Source organism: Vicugna pacos, chromosome 7 (assembly GCF_048564905.1).
Source record: "Vicugna pacos chromosome 7, VicPac4, whole genome shotgun sequence".
Taxonomy (NCBI): Eukaryota; Metazoa; Chordata; class Mammalia; order Artiodactyla; family Camelidae; genus Vicugna; species Vicugna pacos.
This window is the reverse complement of record NC_132993.1, coordinates 59,207,081-59,226,016: the sequence shown is the minus strand read 5'-3', so window position 1 is coordinate 59,226,016 and position 18,936 is coordinate 59,207,081. Positions and strand designations below refer to the sequence as shown.

At 38.4% G+C, this 18,936-nt stretch overlaps 1 protein-coding gene across 1 annotated transcript in view; it reads left to right on the top strand.

Moving 5' to 3' along the window:
• Positions 1-15,908: 15,908 nt before the first annotated feature.
• The window catches only part of SDHAF3 (succinate dehydrogenase complex assembly factor 3), a 68,863-nt gene continuing 65,835 nt past the window's right edge, over positions 15,909-18,936 (top strand). The window contains exon 1 of the mRNA XM_006207609.4: positions 15,909-16,165. Coding sequence (XP_006207671.1) covers positions 15,992-16,165 — 174 coding nt within the window. The 5' untranslated portion in view covers positions 15,909-15,991. The remainder of the gene's footprint in view (positions 16,166-18,936) is intronic.

The following is an 18,936-nucleotide window of genomic DNA, read 5'->3' as shown; positions in this document are numbered from 1 at the left end:
TTACCTAGTCAGTCAGAATAATTCTACCCTCTGTGATATAAGGAAAGGTGGAGAATTGGGAGACATTTAGTAGATGATCAGGTGTACCTTGGAGCCTGCATTTCTAGCAGCCTTCCACAGGTCAGCGAAGAGTGTTTGGCTAGATATCTGTGTGATAAACACATTTACTGTATGTAGTCAGTGCGTCCCAATGCCACGCCCAGTGCCCGGTACACAGGAGGCTCTTGAGAGCTTGTTTGGAAGTCCTAGCAGGGGAGCCCAGCTACTCCGATACCCTTGATTGAAAAACAGTCCTCCTCTACTGGGGAAGGTCGTCCTCTTCAAACGAGCACGCAGCTTCAGGAGGGACACACATGGAACTGTGAAGGAGGAAGGGGACACTTGCCTGCCTAACCAGCCAGATCCGCCAGTCAACCCTGGATCGGCGGGGTGACACGTGTTGCAGCCAGATCGCCTAATAGGAGATTCAATAAATTATGCTGAATGACTGAATTAAGTAATCTATGTAAAATAGTTGTGGGATAGGTGTCAATAAGAAAAATCATTCATTATGCTTCTGCTTGTAGTATAGTCTTTTTTGTTTGCTTTTGTTTTAAACAGCTCAGGTATTTTGGCGGGGAGGGGACAAGAAACATAAAAATGAAAAAAAAATCACTTCTCATAAAAATCACAAAAATTACCTTTCAAAGATAATCACTTTTAACAGGTAGGGTTTTCTTTCTTTTTAAAAAAAAAAATTTAAAGGCATTTATTTAAAAAAACTGGTTTGTCAAATCTTCCAGTCTTTTTTTCTGCCAGTTTTTTTCCTATGTAGGTCTTTTTCAGATAAATTTTAATTTATTTTAATTAAAATAAATTTTAATTAATTTAAACAGAGTATATCACCTGAAGAATGGAAGCATAAATTAAAGAATAGTACATGGATTTATTAAGTTTTCTTCTCTGCTGGAGTCTTAAGACATAAAAAAGATACGCAAATATATAGCTCTGTCTTACGTGAGTCTCCAGTAGCTTAATCACATGTTTGGAGCTGTACCAACACACACACCTCATATTCTACGCATGCCCCTTTTTGCCCTTGATTTTAGCACAGTCAATTAAAGTCTAGTAACTTATATTAAACTGAAACAAAACAAAATCCAAAACAAAAAGGCAGGCAAAAACTCCCAAGGTTTTGAGGTCATTCGGCTTTCTGACAAAGCAGCCGTTCAGCAGTGTGTGGCCATCAGTCAGCCCTGCCTTCCTCACTAAGAAGAACAAAAGAAGTCCGAGGCTTGTGTATGGATCGCCCCCTTGTTACTTCTGTTGCTAGGTCATAGCCTCCAACTGGACTGTAGAGGAGCCTCCAGTCCAGAGATCTATGGTGAAGATAGTAGTTGAGTCAGCAAAATATTTTAATACATTGGCACGACGTAGTTGGATGCGACCCTGATTTTCCATGAACCTTGGAAGGCTGTCTGCATACTTGAGTTAAGTGTTGTGAGCCTCCCCCACTCCATCAATATGCTAGGAGAAATGAAGGACTTTTCTTAGGTGTGATATAAGGAGGTTTCCATGAAGGGCACTTACGGTGCAGCTGGGATGTTTTGCTCTCCTTTTTCCTTCTGCTTTCCTATCTAGCTGCATGGGAGGTGGGGTCAGGCGCCCGGGAGGGGTGTGAGGTGGCTGGTATGTGCTCTCCCAGACCTTCACCACAAACCCCGCTGCCTAAGCTGAAGGAGCCACACAGGGCGCTAAGGAAACTTTAAAAACTTAATTAAGGGAAAAAAAGCAAACAAAATAATACTATAGTGGATTTACTTAGTGCTGTAGCCTTGCCAGGGAAACCACAGAGTCTTCATTTATATGTTTCTTATGTAAGACGTACCTAATTAAAACAGAAGACAGGACAACAAGCTTTCTTCTAAATTCATTTAAATATATGTTTATGTTGTGTTTAAATTCCCTGTGGGGTAATGGAATGCTGATCCAAAGGCATAAAAGCAATTTGGTTAAGCAACTGTAGGCCTTGGTGAATACTTTGAGCCTTAGGGACTTAAGCCTTAATCCCCCACTGCCCCAGACCAAGGTTATCCACTGAGGCTGGGCGACCCATGCCTGATGACAGTGCGTCTGAGGCCGGAATGATTGTCTTGTCTTAGCAGCGCCCCTCGCCTCCCACCTTGGCTGGGACTCACTCAAGTTTAGCACACTCAAGCCTTATTTTTACTCTTCTCTGCTCTCGATGATTTATGTTATCCTTTCAGATGGCTTTTTTTTTAAAGAGTAATTCTATTTTCTCTTTGCTTCTAATACCACTTCTTTTTGAGAGCAACGAAACTATTTTAAATCAGACTTAAATTTGGAGAACTTTAAAATGTTTACAAGTCAGTTGAAATATCCACATGATACACATCTAAACAAGAAGTTTGGGGAAGTAAAATGCCATTCTTTATTAGCCTATGACAGGGATTACGTTTTAGGATCTCACTTCTTAAAGTGTGGTCTGTGGTCCAGCAGCATCCGCATCACCTGGGAGCTTGTTGGAGATGCAGAATCCCAGTGTCCTCCCCAGACCAACTGAATCAGAATCTGCATTTTAATAAAATACCCAGATGATTTGTGAGAACATTGTAATTCGAGAAGCACCAGTTTAGGATATATTTGCCTACTGGGCAAATCATTCTATCCTCAGGCCCCCCCGCACTTTTTTTCCAGATATTGTGTGAGTTCTCTGGTAGGAGGACTATGGAAACCATTCCATGTGCTCAGGTTGGATTTTTCCTTAGGTATCTTGAAGGGCCTTTTCTGAACTCATTAGAAAGCTGCTAAGTAGAATACAAATGAAGAATCACTGCATAAGTTTTTAAGTCTCCCCTTTAATTATGTCTGAATTTAATTTATAATGGTTCTGGACTGTAATTATATATATTAAAAGCTGACTTACTTTACATTTAAACCATATTTAAATTGGGTACTTGTGAACAAAAAATTTTCTTTAATATAATACACCTATAATGGCAAAGTAGATTCTCTGTAAAGGGTTTATTCTGCCCCAGTTCTTGAAAAAGGCTATAGCTCCATCATATATCCATTAAGGAAGACTAGACTTATGTTCTTTTTAAAAATGTTGTTAATATACATCTGAAAAGGAGACATCTCATGACAGCATCTGTGTCATTGACTAGGAAGATACAGGGAAGTCTAAGGCACAAAATCTCACAATTCCCGCATCAGGGACAAAATAATTTGCTACAACTATATAGTAGAGAAGTAAATATTTTATCACTGTATTTTTAAATTATATCAAAGTGCTCACATGGTTTAACTCTCAAATGTCAAATATACTGTCTAAAACTGAAAAAAATAAAGAAAAGAATTTTGTCTTTAGAAGTAAATGATAATTTAAAATGTTTAAAAATAAAGTAGTACCATCAACTTTGAAAAAATATTTTGTTACTATAGATTCTATTTGATCTAACTTTGAAATGTGTATTTCATTACTGGCTGCCTGTGTTGTCACATTCTTGAGAAAGGCTAAAATTCCAGCACATATCCATTTAAAAATAATCTCTTCTGCTTAAGAACATTCTTGTACTATCTGAAAGGCTATGGGGTTCAATTAAACAAAGTAATTAAAATAAATTTATGCTTTGTTCTAAAACTTGAGCCTAATTCTAAGATCTATATGATATTTTGTTACATATATTTTATTTATTTATTTTTATATTGAAGTATGGTCAGTTCACAATGTTATGTTATTTTCTGGTGTACAGCATAGTGATTCATTTATATTTTTATATACATATATACTCCTTTTTATATTCTTTTTCATTATAGGCCATTATGAGATACTGAATATAGTTCTCTGTGTTATATAGGACCTTGTTGTTTATCTATTTTGTATACAGTAGTTAGTATCTGCAAATCCTGAACTCCCACTTTATCCCTTCCCACCCCCTTTCCCCCTGGTAACGATAAGTTTGTTTTCTATGTCTGTGGGTCTGTCTCTGTTTTGTAAATAAGTTCATTTGTGTCCTTTTTCCTTTAGATTCCACATACAATGGCATATGGTATTTTTCCTTCTCCTTCCAGCTTACTTCATTTAGTATGACGATCTCCAGGTCCATCCATGTTGCTGCAAATGGCATTATTTTATTATTATTTATGGCTGAGTAGTATTCCATTGTATGTATGTATGTGTGTGTATATATATATACACACACACATATATGGTTCTTTTTTTGTTGTTGAAGTATAATCAGTTAAAATGTGTCAGTTTCTGGTGTACAGCATAGTGTCCCAGTCATGCATATATATACATATATTCATTTTCACATTCTTTTTCTTTAAAGGTTATTACAAGATATTGAATATAGTTCCCTGTGCTATACAAAAAATTTTGGTTTTTTAAATCTATTTTTATATATAGTGGTTAATATTTGCAATCTCAAACTCCCTTCCCACCCCCTTTCCCTGGTAACCATAAGATTGTTTACCATGTCTGCGAGTCTGTTTCTTTTGTAGATGAGTTCATTAGTGTCCTCTTTTTTCTTTTCTTTTTCTTTTAGATTCCACATATGAGTCATATCATGGTATTTTTCTTTCTTTTTCTGTCTTACTTAGAATGACAATCTCCAGACCCATCCATGTTGCTGCAAATGACATTATTTTATTCTTTCTTATGCCTGAGTAGTATTCTACTGTATAAATCTACCACAGCTTCTTTATTCAGGCATCTGTTGATGGACATTTAGGTTTCTCTGTCTTGGCTATTGTATATAGTGCCGCTATGAACACTGAAGTGGGTGTATCTTTTCAAATGAGTTCCCTCTAGATATATGCCCAGGAGTGGGATTGCCGGATCATATAGTAAGTCTATTTTTAGTCTTTTGGGGGAATCTCCATACTGTTTTCCATAACGGCTGCACCAAACTACATTCCTACCAGCAGTGAAGGAGGGTTCCCTTTTCTCCACAGCCTCTCCAGCATTTATTGTTTGTGAACTTTTTAATGGTAACTATTCTGACCAGTGTGAAGTGATACCTCATTGTAATTTTGATTTGCATTTCTCTGATAACTAGCAATATTGAGACTTTTTTTCATGTGCCTATTGGCCATTTGTAAAGAAATATTATAACCATTCATTGCCAAAGTTTTGTTTTATGAAAGAAGAACAAATGCTTCTTTGTTTAAACACTTTAAAAAAATTTTTAAAGCATTTTATTGTGATTCAGTCATTTAACTTTAGTGGTTCCTTTCTTAGATTTTATTTATATTATTTTATATTTTATTTTTTTACACTTTTTTTATTGAGTTATTGTCATTGTACAACGTTGTGTCAAATTCCAGTGTAGAGCACAATTTTTCAATTATACATGAGCATACATATATTCATTGTCACTTTTTTTTTCACTGTGAGCTACCACAAGATCTTGTGTATATATCCCTGTGCTATACACTATATAGACACTCTTAATGCAATCTTGAAAGTAACGTTTAAGAGTTATTGGTTCAGAATTATGTCATTTCCAGAATTATCCAAGCCCCACTCTTCATTCTGTAGATAAATGATTCTCCTTCCACATCATCATGGCTATCGAATGGTAAACAGAAACTAAACAGAACTTTTCACTTGTCAGTCATTCTCAGCCAGCATGAGTAATAGAGACTGAAGTGGTTTCATGACAACAAGCCCAAGACTGAAATGTTCTGGCCCCATCGACGATGCTGAGAGTCTGTCAGGTATGGCGGGGTTTATCTGGAATCAGTAAACTCAGTCTAGGTTTACAAGAGATTATCACTTCAAGAACAGCTGTTCTTGCAGCTCAAAGGAAAGCCACCTTGATTGTGTGCTGTAGGGGATCAGGTGCAAACTCTGGTTTAAAGATTAAGGTGTTACAGTGTAATTGCATTACATCATTTTCAGTTAATTTAAGTTTCATACCTCTAAGATTGTTATATTCTAAAGTGGGAAAAAGTAAAAAAAAAAAAAAAACCAAAAAAAACCTTCCTTCTTAAAATAGGGATCACAGTTTCTACTGGCTGTCAACTTACATCATCATCATTGCTAACACCAGTCAGCATGTCCTGTATGCTATAGACAAACTGGTCTAAATCCCTTTTATTTATCAAGTCATTAAAATGCATGTGAAGCTTTTGAGGTACATAATATTACTCTCATTTTAAGAGAAGGAAACTTGAGACCCCAAGAGCTCAAACAACTAGTCTAAGGTCACATAGTTCAGAAATGGTAAAGCTGGAACCTAACTATATATGAATATAATTTAGTCACCTTAAATTTGTGGGCATAAAGAATACACATTATTAACTTATTCTAATTTGGGGCGGTGGGGAGAGGAATGACTTCTCTTGTAAGGCAATTGCTTTTCGCATTTGTTTATATATTTATTTACTTTTGCTTTCTGTAGGTTAAAAGTACAATGGCATTATGAAGTTGAAATCTTTGAATTTATCATTTAGAAGTTTTCTTTTAATTAAAAAATTGTATAATATACAATCACAAATTATAATGAAAATATACTTTTATACATGTGTAATATAACGAAAAAATGGATTCATTATAGCTCATCTGCAAGTCTTGCCTTTAGTTGCAATGTGATTTTTAAAATCAATTTTATATCCTGGGGGCACATACTTTATCCTGAAGACAATGGGAAAGCTCTGGAAGGTTTTGTAGAAAGGGAATCCAATTAGAAGACTGTTGGAATCATTTAAAAGAGGGATACAGAGTCTAGGTTGATGGGCCAATGACATGGGGGAAAAAGTGACTGATTTATAAAAGAGGTCTCAACAAAGTTTCCTCAGTAACAAGATATATGAAGAGAGTGAAAGATGTTACAAATACCTCCTGAGTCTTGAGTCTGGGTAAATTTAAGAATGTCAGAGAGAAAAAGGTCTTTGAAGAAAAAAATGATGAATTTAATTTGGGGCATAGACTCTGAAGGGATGACAGGACATCCAGTTTGAACTTACCCAGTGGTTAGAAAGGAAGTTTGAAACTGTAGAGAGGTCAGGGGTGTGTGTGAGAGTTGGTAAGATGTCCTGGCGCTTTTCCAGGCAGGGGTCCAGCAAGGGCCTCCGAAGTGGTTAGAATGGGGTTGGCCAGGTGGGGGCAGCAGAGCATCACCAATAGCTGAGGACAACCGGACAGGACAAGTTGATGTTTGGACTGAGCCTTTGGATGTGTTCTCATCTGGAGCAGGAAGAACTGCAGCTAGAGAGGGACACAGAGCCAATGGGACCCTAGAGGTACGATCACCTGGACAGTACAAATGTATGGAAACCTAAAGATGGAAAGATTTCTAGAAGGTCAGGGGATGTTCCCACAGTTGATGTGTGAAAAGAAACATGTGACAGTGACTTTGAAGAAAGTGATTTTAGAGGAGTAGTGGGGCCAATAAGACATTAAAAGGGACTAAGTGGGGAATGAGAATGCCGATGGGGAAATAGAATTTTTTTCAGGTTTGCCAACGAAGGGAGCAGAGTGATGGGACGGTAGCTTGAGGGGGAGACTGAATAAATGGGGAAGTTTTTTTAAAATGTGAAATATTGTGAATGTTTATGAGCTGACTGGGATAATCTGATGAAGAGCATAATTGAAGAGTCCACTGAGAGAAAGAGTGAGGGGATAGTTATGAAGCGACCTCTCAGAAAAGTTGGGATGCAATCCAGAGTTCTGGGGGAGGCTTGGGTTGGAGGAAAGCACACATACTAGAGCTTTTGTGGATCTTTATTAAGAGCGCCAACTTTGCATAGGTAAGCTGTGTTCTGAACGTCCATTAGTTATTTGGAAAGCTTAAACCATTTTCTCAGGGAAAGCCGGTGGTATTGTGGGTGTGGCACGTAGGAAGTGGGATGGTTCTGGGAGTGAGCTCCTCAGATAGCCCTTAAGATATTAATCATCCCCTGCTTTGTAAATGTGGAGATGACCCAGAGTTATACAATTTCTTTTTCATGTTTACATTTTCTTCCTCAGAGACAAGTTTAACATTTTATGTTTACAATATTGTTAGCTATTTACAAATCTTTATTCCCACTGCTGCAGGAACACTTTAGCTATTGAAGTAGTGGGTATTTAGTAACTTTTTTTTTTTTTTTTTACCAGTGTCCTAATATCTTGGGTACTTTTCCCAGAATCCAAATGTTTCTGAGTTGGAAATTTAGACCATTGGTTCTCCATCCTGGCTGCACATTTGAATCACTGCGGGGGTGGGGGCTTCTGAGCAATAGCAATACCTCACCCCACTGCAGAGATTCTGACTCGGGTGATTTGGAGTGGAGCCTGATTATCAGTATTTTGCTTTGCTAGTTTCCTAGGTGATTGTAACACACAGCAAAGCTGAGAAACACTGCCTTAGGCCAATAGCGAATTACAGTGACCCTATTCGGTAACATTTCAATGCATCATTTAGCATAGGCTGTCCCTTCAAACTCAATATGACTAAAGTAAAATGCATTTCCAAAAACAGTTTTCCCTCCTGATTTTTTTGTCTTTGTCAGTTGCACCTCCGTAAAGGAAAACGTGGAGACCTCTGATTGGCTTTTCTCCATTTTCCCTGTATCTGCTTAGTCCTTAAATCCAGCGTCCTTCAGAGTCTCCTGCTTCTACTCCCAGAGCTCTGCCTGCCTCCTGGTCATCAACCCCTGGCAATCTCTTGCTACCTTTTTTTCTGACTCAAGTGCAGACTGGTAAATTAATCATATTCTTCTGTGCCTGGCTCCTTGTAGCCACAGGTTCACTACAAGGCCCTTCTTTGGTTTGAATGAAGGTATGTATTCATTTACTCTTTTATGAGTCTACTTTGCGCATGGCTGCTACATTATTTGTTTTAAGCATGGCTCTCATCATGTCCCCCTGGCTCAAAACTTCTTACCCTATAAACGGTGAACTGTGTTCTTTGCCTTCTAGCCTCTCTATATTCTAAACCCATTCAAACTGGGAAGTCACTTAACTTCCCTGGCCCCAGTTTCACCAACAGTAAAGTCAGAAATTTAAAACAACAACAACAACAACAAATATATCTGTGTGTGTGTGTGTGTGTGTGTGTATATATATATATATATGAAATTCTTTTTAGCTCCAAACAAACGTTTTATTTTTTTAAAGACTATTTTCTACTACCGTCTAGAGTAGACCATTCACAATTGTAATCAGCTTGGTTTCTTCACTGTTTAATGACACAAAATCTTGGGGGAGGTATAGGTCAGTGTTAGAGGGCATGCTTAGCATGCACAAGGTCCTGGGTCCAATACCCAGTACCTCCATTAAAAAAGAAAAACCCCTAATTACCTCCCTTCCAAAAAAAATACCAAGGCCAATGCTGCTTCTTATATTGTTTTTCTCTTTCGAAAAGCTCTCAGTCTTTCCTTAATCTGTCCCTATTGTATACATCATTCGAGCTCAGCTTAAATTCCGCTCATCCATGAGGTCTTCTTAGAGGGGCACTCGAGTACATGTTTTACACAATTTAAAATGATATGCATGTTGTTTCATGTTGTTACCAGTCCTTTAGGGTCTCTTTTTAATTTTCTAAATATTCTGTTATGTTCCTTTCCTTTAAACAAACCAAACCAAACCAAACCAAATAATCTCAACCACCAAAAACCTATTCCCAGATCTTAGAGTGAACTGAGAAAGAAGAAATGGGATATGAAAGGAGTGGTAAGGTGAGTACCCCCTTAGTAAAAATTAATGTTAAATTTAAATATGTAGTGATTGTTAAGAAAGGGTACATTTAAGCAATAATCTGGACCTACAAGTCCAGTTGACATCAACAGGGTAGGGAGCAGGGAAACAGCATCACACCAATGTTCTTCTCTTACTTGGAGAAGAACATGAGATGGATTAACTTTAAATATTGTTTGAACAATGTGACATTATGATACACATTAAAAATGCAATGGTTTTAACTACAAGAACAGAAATAGAATGTAAAACTTTCCAGTTAGTAGTTCAGTAAAAGGCAACACAGTAGAAAAAAATTGGAAATCATGGTAAGAGGAAAACAAAATAGGACAGCAGGGATTGTCCAAACAGACAGTTAAAAGCAACCAATATGAATAGGCTAAACTCATCTACTGAGAGACTGGGTAATAAAAGTAAGATCCAGGTACTGATGATGAAGAGGAGACAAAACAAAGTGACAGGTCATGGTGGACGATAAAAAGGCCCCTGAAGCAAATGCTAACAAAAGGAGGGCAATTGTAACTGTATTAACATCAGACAAAACAGAATTTAAGACAAAATTATTGAAAGGAACTAGAAGGGCTATTTCATGTTGTTAAAAGGTACAAGATGAGATAACAATCATATATCTTAATATGTCTAATATCTAACATTCAAACTAACAAAACTTTCAAAACACACAAGGCAGATATTAGCAGAGAAACGGACAAATCCACAGTCATATTGGGCAACTCCAAATGCTTTAATCTTTGAGACTGAAAGATCAAATAGGCACAAAAATAAAGATAAAAAATAAAAAATTTGAATATCGTTAAGCTTCATCTAAAATACATTTCCTACATATATAGTGCATGCAAAATAGAAACAACATGTTCTTTTAAGCGCACTTAGAACCTCAAAAAATTATGTATTAGGCCTGAAAGGAAATTTGAAGAACAGAAATAGAATTCCTCTTTCTCCGTAAGTTGATAAATTACAAGACTTATTCATTGATTACAATGCTTAATGTCTAAAATTAGATAGCATTTATGAAAGAGCCAAAATCTATTTTTACATCAATTAAGTCACTTTTGAGAAAAGAGAAAATAAATGTAAGTGATGAACTATTTGGAATAAAACAACATGGCCAAGGCAGTATTCAGAAAGTGTTCTTGTTTGTTTTCTACATTAGTGTTAGCATTTAAAATTTTTAATTTTTTTCTATGTAAGACATTTTCACTGTCAAAAGTTGTAGCTACATAAAAAGGTAAACTCAGAAGCTTCTCACGTTCAGTTTTATTCTCTCTACCTTGCCCCTAACCTCACTCACCCCCATAGGGAACTTTAAAAAAAAATCAGGTTTTTGTTTATCTTTTTTGCTCAGTGAAGGAAATATTATACACATTCTTTTTTCCATTCCTTTTTACACAAAAGTTTGCCAACTTTGTCAGATGTTTTCCTGTTAACTAAGATGCTGGCTTTTGTATCGGGAAATCCATTGATATCTTTTTTAAAAATAATTATTTTAAAATCAAGAATGTATGTTGAATTTGTCAAATGTTTTTTAGCTTCTGTGGCAATGGTCAGGTTTTTTTCCCCTCCTAGAAAAAAATTAATATCATTAGTACTTTAAATTATTAAGCATAACAATTTATCTGGACTTTGGTTGATTTTCTTTCCATCCTTGTTTTCAACAACAGTAAACATTTAAAATGTTCCTTATGGCTGGATCTTTCTCTCCAGGTACAAACACATATTTAGCCCCTCTTTGATATTTCTTAGGTAACATGTTTCAGAAACTCAGAATATACTACGTAAAAAGGACTAATATGTTTTCCAAACTGACTTTCAAAGAAGAGGCTTTCCATGAATTTATTTGCTTCTCTCATTCCTTGAATGGTTATGATTAAACCTGAAATTTTAGCTTTCATTACTATCTGCTTCCTTACCATTGCATTTCAATAATTAGAAATATTTAGAGACCAAGTAAAAATGGCTTAAGTCCTTCCTCCTTACATTTTCACCTCCACATAATGATATGCCCATTTGGGACTCCGAGGGAAGGCAGAAAATGAAGGGCAATTTCTCATGTTGTCTGGGGGAGTCTAGGTCGCTCAAACAGTTAAATCAGTCTTGTTCTCTCCAGGGCTTTCAGCATGTTGAAGTTCTTTGAGTCAAATCTGTCTCAGGCTTTTAATTTTCATTATGCTCAGTGATTTAGTATTTGGAATTTAGTAACCATAAATTAAAAACGGAGCCACTCGTCCAACCCAATCCAAGCCAGCGGGGGTGTTGTTTCCATACCTACTAACATAAAGCAGCTTCTTAATGTTTCACCACCAGTCTCTCCCATTCACCAATCCTTTCTCACTCTGCTGTACAGAAGAAAAGGCTCTAACACTATCTGCAAGTAAGACTTATTTTCAACATATTAATGTAAAGACTAGGCCGTAATACAAAGTAACAATCCAGTATGTTCTAGGCTCGTGTTTCCTTTCTCCTTCTTCTGGTTTGATTTTTTTCTTATTCACCGATTTCTCTCCATCCTTCTTTTTTGACCTCATAATTCTCTATCTGCTCGTCAAAAAAATGTCTCTAGCAGCCTCCTCCATCTCAATTTGTGTGGGAGTCAGTCTGCAGAAGCATTGTACTGAATAGTGCAATTGCTGTGTTGATTTCCCTATGGGTATGGGTACATTGTGGTGGTTATATTTTGTGTGCCCTCAAAGGCTTAGGTGATGTGTTCCAAATAGAGTTTTGAGGAGTTTCCCCTTCCTTCTTTTTTTAAAATTTAATTAAGAATTTTTTTATTTAATTTTTTTTATTTAAGTGTATTTGGTTTACAATGTTGTGTGAAGTTCTGGTGTACAGCCCCCTTTCTTCTTAAACAAAAATCTTTTCAAAGCAGTTATTTCAGAGTGGATACATATCTGCCTCTACTTTTACAAAACATTTTGGAGGGGTGTGGGGAGAAATCATGATTAGACTGACAGAGTTGAAAGGTACTAAGAATTACCTAACCCAGTTTATTTGACATGTGAGAAAATCCAGGCACAGAGTGGTTGAGTGACTTGCTGAATAACACACAGGGAAGTGAAACACATGGAGCAAGGATAAAGTAAGGCCTGCATGAAGTGTACTGATCTGGGTTAGTGGCCAGGAATATAACTCAGACCTTATTTTCAGTTCCTGGCTATTTTGACCACACGAGGAAAACTGGTCAGCCTAAATTGGAAGGTCAAGGAAATAGAGAAGATTTTGTCCTCCAAACGTAACTCACTGTCCAGCCCACTGTAAAAACTCAGGGTCATCTATCTTGATTCTCACTATTACTGCTTGATTCCTCTCCTCAAGGCCTGACCGCACCATTACGTCTTGGCTTCTCTGTTACTCATCATTTGCCGTTTCTGAAAATTGATTGACTGAAGCTTTTGTGGACCTTCTTTGCTCCCTTTAGGCTGAATTAATTCTTTTATTGTTATTTTTTCTTAATTTATTGGCAGAATATTTTCCCACATTTTTATAAGAGCTTTGGCTCTGAAAGAAGTATTTATTATACATGTGCTTTAACCCCAAAGGAAACCAGAAAAAAAAGTAAACTGGAACAAGAAATTAATTTTCAATTTACAGGGATATTAAGAGATGAAGTATGGTTAGAAAAAATTTCCTGGAGTAAAATAACCACACTGCCATTCAATCCTTGCCATTAATGTGGTTTTTCGAAAAACCAAATTAAATCAATTTTTGAAAAATGTTCTGTGTTCTTCTAAACATTCTCCCAAAATTTAAGCAAAAGGAAAAAGTCCATTCAAGGTAATAAATATTAAAGTGCTTACTATTTGTAAGGCACCACGGTGGGCCCTGAAAAGGATACTAAAATGAGTAAGTCCCTCCCCTTGCTAGAGGTGGGTGTGTGTCTTTTTGTCTTTCATAAGTCTTCACTCAAACAAAAATCTGGGGTCTGGGAGTGAGTCACATAAATTTTCCTACACTCTTCCCTCTCCATTACCAGCAGGTCATGTAAGTCACCAAACACCCTTAAAAATCACAAAATCCCTGTGCCCTCTTGGAATTACTAGTCTAGTCAGGGTGGGGGTGGGAAGATAATAAACAAACAAGTAAGATATGTAAATGTTATAGAGAAAAATAAAGCAGAGATGGGGCTTAGGGAGTTCTTAGCATGATGTTGTTGGCACCTCCAGTATGGTTGTCAGGGAGGGTCTCATCAGAACAAGACCTGAAATAATGAGCTGAGTGAAATAAAGGTGTTAGCTAAGAAGATACAAGTGGCAGAACATTCCAATCAGAGAGAAGAGCAAATGCCAAGGCCTTCAGTTGAGAGTGTGCCTAACCTGTTCAAAGATGAACTAGGGGCTTAAAGGCCAGTGTGGCTGGAATTGGCCAACTAGGGGGAGAGTGGTAGAAAATTTGCAGAGCCAAGAAGTGGACAGACTTTGGGTTTCACTCTGATGAGAAGCTACTGAAGGATTTTTTTGAGCAGAGGAGTGACATGATTTTTTTTTTAAACCTGGAAATAATTTAATAAAAAGCTATGTAAAAAGGTGTGATTAGAGTGATGGGAACTAGCCAGGGTTCACAAGGCAGGCATACACTACCAGCAGCAGAGGCTGTTACAATCCTTATGCAGGAGGAGTGACATGATTTGATTTACAGTGTAGGTGGATCATAGCAGAAGCAGAAACATAAAAAGCAACTACAATATCCAGTAAAGAGAGATGATTGTGGTAGACAGAGTAGTGAGAAATGATCGAATTTTGCATACATTTTGTTGGTGGAGCCATCAGAATTTGCAGGTGTGATGAGAGAGAAAGAATGGGCCAAATTGCCGCCAGCTTTGGCTGGTCACTCTCAGTGTTGCCTTCGTAAAAGGTGGAGATTTGTGAATGTCCTGATTCTACGTTTTCATCTCAGATTATTTAATCAGAATCTCCAGTATCGTGGCCTTGGAAACGATACTTTAAAAAAAATTATTACTATTTAAGTATAGTCAGGTGCAATGTGTCAGTTTCTGGTATACAGCACAATGTCCCAGTCATGCATATGATGCATTATAACGGATGTGGGTCGTGAGAAGGGCAGTGTCCTAGGCTTCGGTTGAGCCCCTGGGACCTGCCCCACCAAGCGTGGGTCCTTGGCTTCGTGCAGGAAAGAATTCAAGACTGAGCCACAGTTGAGTAAAGGTAGATTTATTCAGAGAGATACATTGGGAGGCAAGAGAAAGGCCATGAGGTGTGGGGGTTGGGTGCTCAGATTAAAAGTAGGTACACACACCTAGACGGAGTGCAGGCCATCTCCAAAGTGGGAGGGAGGCCGTGAGGCACGATGTTGCCAGTTTTTATGGGCTCAGTGGCTTCATATGCAAATAAGTGGAAGGACCAGTCTAACTAGCCTGGGGAAGGGGCTGGGATTCCTAGGAAGTTGGGCATTTCCCACTCTTTGACCTTTCGTGGCTAGCCTTGGTGCTGCCATGGTGCCTGTGGGCATGTTATTCACCATGTTAATATATTACAATGAGCATGTAATGAAGTTCAAGGTCTGCTAGAAATCAAATCTACCACCATCTTGAGCCTTAAGGCCTACTGGGGGTTGAATCTTCCACCATTTTGATGTTAATTAATGTATCATTCCTTGAATGGCTGTGCCCTGCCTGTTTCACATGTATACAAATATATTTGTTTTCACATTCTTTAAAAATGTTCCCCAGTAATTCTTCTACAGCCAACTTGAGCTAAGGAAGGAAACCTGCTGGCTCAGGTCTTGCTTGAGTTACATGAAAGAGGACACACATTCCGGGTACAAACTAGGAGCACAGCACTGTCAAGGTACTTGGTTGGTGGGCTCCTGGATGGAGAGATTAATCCCGCTCCAATCCTCCCAAAATGCAGGAACTCTGTAATACATCTAAAGTGAGTTGAGCCAACCAGGGAAGGCTTCCTGGTGGAGCCCGATTTTAACGAAGGGTTTCTCAGGCCTTTATAAGGCGGGGAAGGGATAAGGTGAATGGAAAGGATGTTGGGTTATAACTGAGGTGTAACAACCCGCCCACGCCTGCCGCTGAGTCTCAGACGCAGCCCCTCAGCAGTCGTGGCGCAGGCGCTCCACGAAAGCCACGCCCCTCACGGAGAAGGGCGGCCCGTTTCTCGCGGCTCGGGTTTCCGGAAGGTCCTGATATTAGAGCGGACCAAACCGGATGAAGGTCTCGTGCCCTCTTCCGCTTGTGTTCTATAATAGCCGGCTTGTAAAGCGGGGCGAGAACACGCCGTTCTTTTGCGCAGGCGCGGTCTGTGGTCCACGAGCAGCGTTATGCCGGCCCGGCACGTCTCGCGTGTGCGGGCCTTGTATCGGCGCATTTTGCTGTTGCACCGGGTTCTGCCTCCAGACCTCAAAGCCCTTGGCGACCAGTACGTGAAGGACGAATTCAGGAGACATAAGACCGTTCGTTCTGACGAGGCCCAGCGTTTCTTGCAGGAATGGGAGGCAAGTGACTTTCCCCTTTGCTTTGCCCTAGACCTTTGGGGTCCCTCAGAGGTGTCCCGGTATGTCTCTGGGAGAGACAGGTTGAATCGGCTTGTTTCCCCGGGCCCCACGCGAACTCCAGCACAGCGGCAGACTGTTGCGTTTGAATTAAACAGAGCAAAGCCGCTCAAACATTTTCCAAAGTTAGATCCCAAGCTGGTCGTTTTCTCCCACGGTTCCTTGCTGGAGCTAATCCCGTTACTTCAGCGTCTCCAGTTCAGCTCAGCTTTTGCAAAGAGCTGGAGGGGTGAGAGCGGTTTACAGATTTGAATGTCAGCGTCAAGTGTTTAAAGAGCTATCTCGCAGCTTTTCCCCGTCCTTTGCCTTGCACGTAGCAAGCGCCTATTGGTAAATTAATGGCTTTCGTCATTACTAGTTTTCAGAGTTTTAGAGGCTTGTTTCTATAATTACTGTTTTAAAAATCTCAGTGCTGTTGGGTCTTAATGTTCTCAGTTGATTGATACTGAAATCAGTTGGGACTGGGGGTGGGGACTAAAAGCGATGGACAAAAATGCTCGTCAGAGTTAAGTCAGGTGAAAGTCGGTTTCTTCAGAGTCTCAAGTCACTTTACTTGGTTAAATTGGTCTGCATCCTTTCATTAACTCTTAAGCAGGCACATGTGTTAGGGGTTAGCCCTTTGGCTTTCCCCACCGCTTTTTTGAGTGAAGTCAAAACATATTAAGAGTATTTAGTGGTGTTGGGAGCCTTGCAGGATTGCCCCTGGTTATGATATGAAAATATCAAGAAATTAATGGAATTAGCGATTAGAGTGATATCTCAGGTATTTGAAAGCATGAAGCAGTGTTGGTTTAAGAACCAAGGTAAGCAGTTCTTCAGCCTATAAAGTTGATGGCTAAAGAGATTACTGAAGTCTGTTTTGTTTTTTTAATCATAAAGGGCGAACACGGTGAACATTAGGGTGAACACAGAACTTTTTCATTGAATCTCAGAATTTTTGATTGTAGAATCATTGACACTTGCAAGAGGGACATTTAGGACAGTGGTGAAATTTAAAACTTTACTAAAAATCATGGTTGTTAGATGTAATAAAGCTTCGTAGAGCCAGAGAAATTGAATCTTTTAAAATGCAGACTGCTTCCTTTGTGGTAACTTGGTCTTGGAGCCAGAAAAACTGGATTCGAATTCAGATACTGGTGTTTATTAAATATCAAATCAGTTTTCCTAGTTTTATTTTCTTACCTGTAAGATAACAATATTTACAACATGCACTTCTAAATTAGTGTATGTAAATATATTTAAAAGCACTTTGTAAATTGTTAATTGCAGTGAAACTGTTTGATGTTAAGGTGTTTAAGTGCTGTCTTTTAAGCTGGGTGAGTTTGTGGCAGGCCAGGAAGGAGTCTAGCTCTGTGTTGGGAAGGAATAAGAGCACTTTGAGAGGTCGTAAAGTGTAAGAACTGGGAAGCTTTTTAGGGAAAGAGCAGAACTCAGAATAAATTGACAATAGGCTAAAGGAAATATACATTAAACAAAAAAACTGGGTCAAAAAAGTGTGTTGATCAACCCAGGAGGCTTGGTATCAGGAATTCAGCTTTTAAAAAAACCCAGACTCTCCTGGTGCTATGTGGAGTTTGATCCTTGGGATTCTGTCACAGACTTCTAAAGCTACTTATGAACTCAAATTTGTTTTACTTGAAAGTGCAAAGTTGGGTATGGGTACCACTAGAGAAGAGAAAGGGGAAGGATCGAGAACGTTAGAGGACTCGGTATTGGGAGGAGAGTTCTCTATTCCTTTCATCTGTGATCACGGAAAACTGGCAAATATTAGAGGAAACTCAGCTGGGGAAATTTGTGTTCAAGGACTGTTTGGGGGAAGGTAAGGGGAAATTATTTCATTTTATTTTAAGGCTAAAAATGTAAATGCGTATTTACAGAGTAAACAGTGAATTTATATAATTCTTTACCATAAGAGAAGAAATGTGAAGTTCAGGAAGAGATGTTGGGAAAATGTTAGGGAGAATGTTTGGTAAGTGGTTAGTAAAGTACCCATTGTAATCTTACTCCCATATCTTTTAGGAGGCAACTGTTAAAGGTGGAATTGGGGCTGGGTAGATAGGGGGTCTTATGGCCTTTTTAAAGTGCTAACTCTGCTCAGTTTTGAAGAATAGCTGATTTAGGTAATGCTTTCCATTTTTCTTTTCTCTTTATGCCTACCCAGTTGTGGAGGGAAGAACTTCTTACCACTTACTTTCTGGGAAATCAGACTAAGCCTTAAAAATTAAGTAGCAAGTAAAACATGTTTGTGTTAGATTGTGAGACAAAAAACAGTGAATTCTCAGGAGCCACTTTGAAAAGACTCTTTGTGTTTATTTTTTCCTTTTTTGCCCCGTTTATTTATGTCTGTTGTTTTCTTGCCTGGTTTCTATTTTATTTAAGTAGCTTCTTTGCTCTGTGTCTTTTGGGGAGTGTTTATTGTGGAAGTTATGTTCTGGAAAAAGCAAAACACTTCAACTTTCTTTAAATACTTACTGATCACTTATTGCCAGGCAAAGTGCTAGGCACTGTGGGACACAAAAATTAATAGTAAATATATTTTACTTTTACGGTGCCCAGTTTAATGGTGTATAATAGACAATTATAGTATGAAAGGGTGTCTTTTGAATGCTATGGGAGCAAGGAGGGAATGGAGGAAGTTGAGGCCGCATACAGTAAGCAGAGATTTGAGCAAATCAAAGTGGCCATGTCAAGAAAAAGACTTCCTAGAAAGAGGG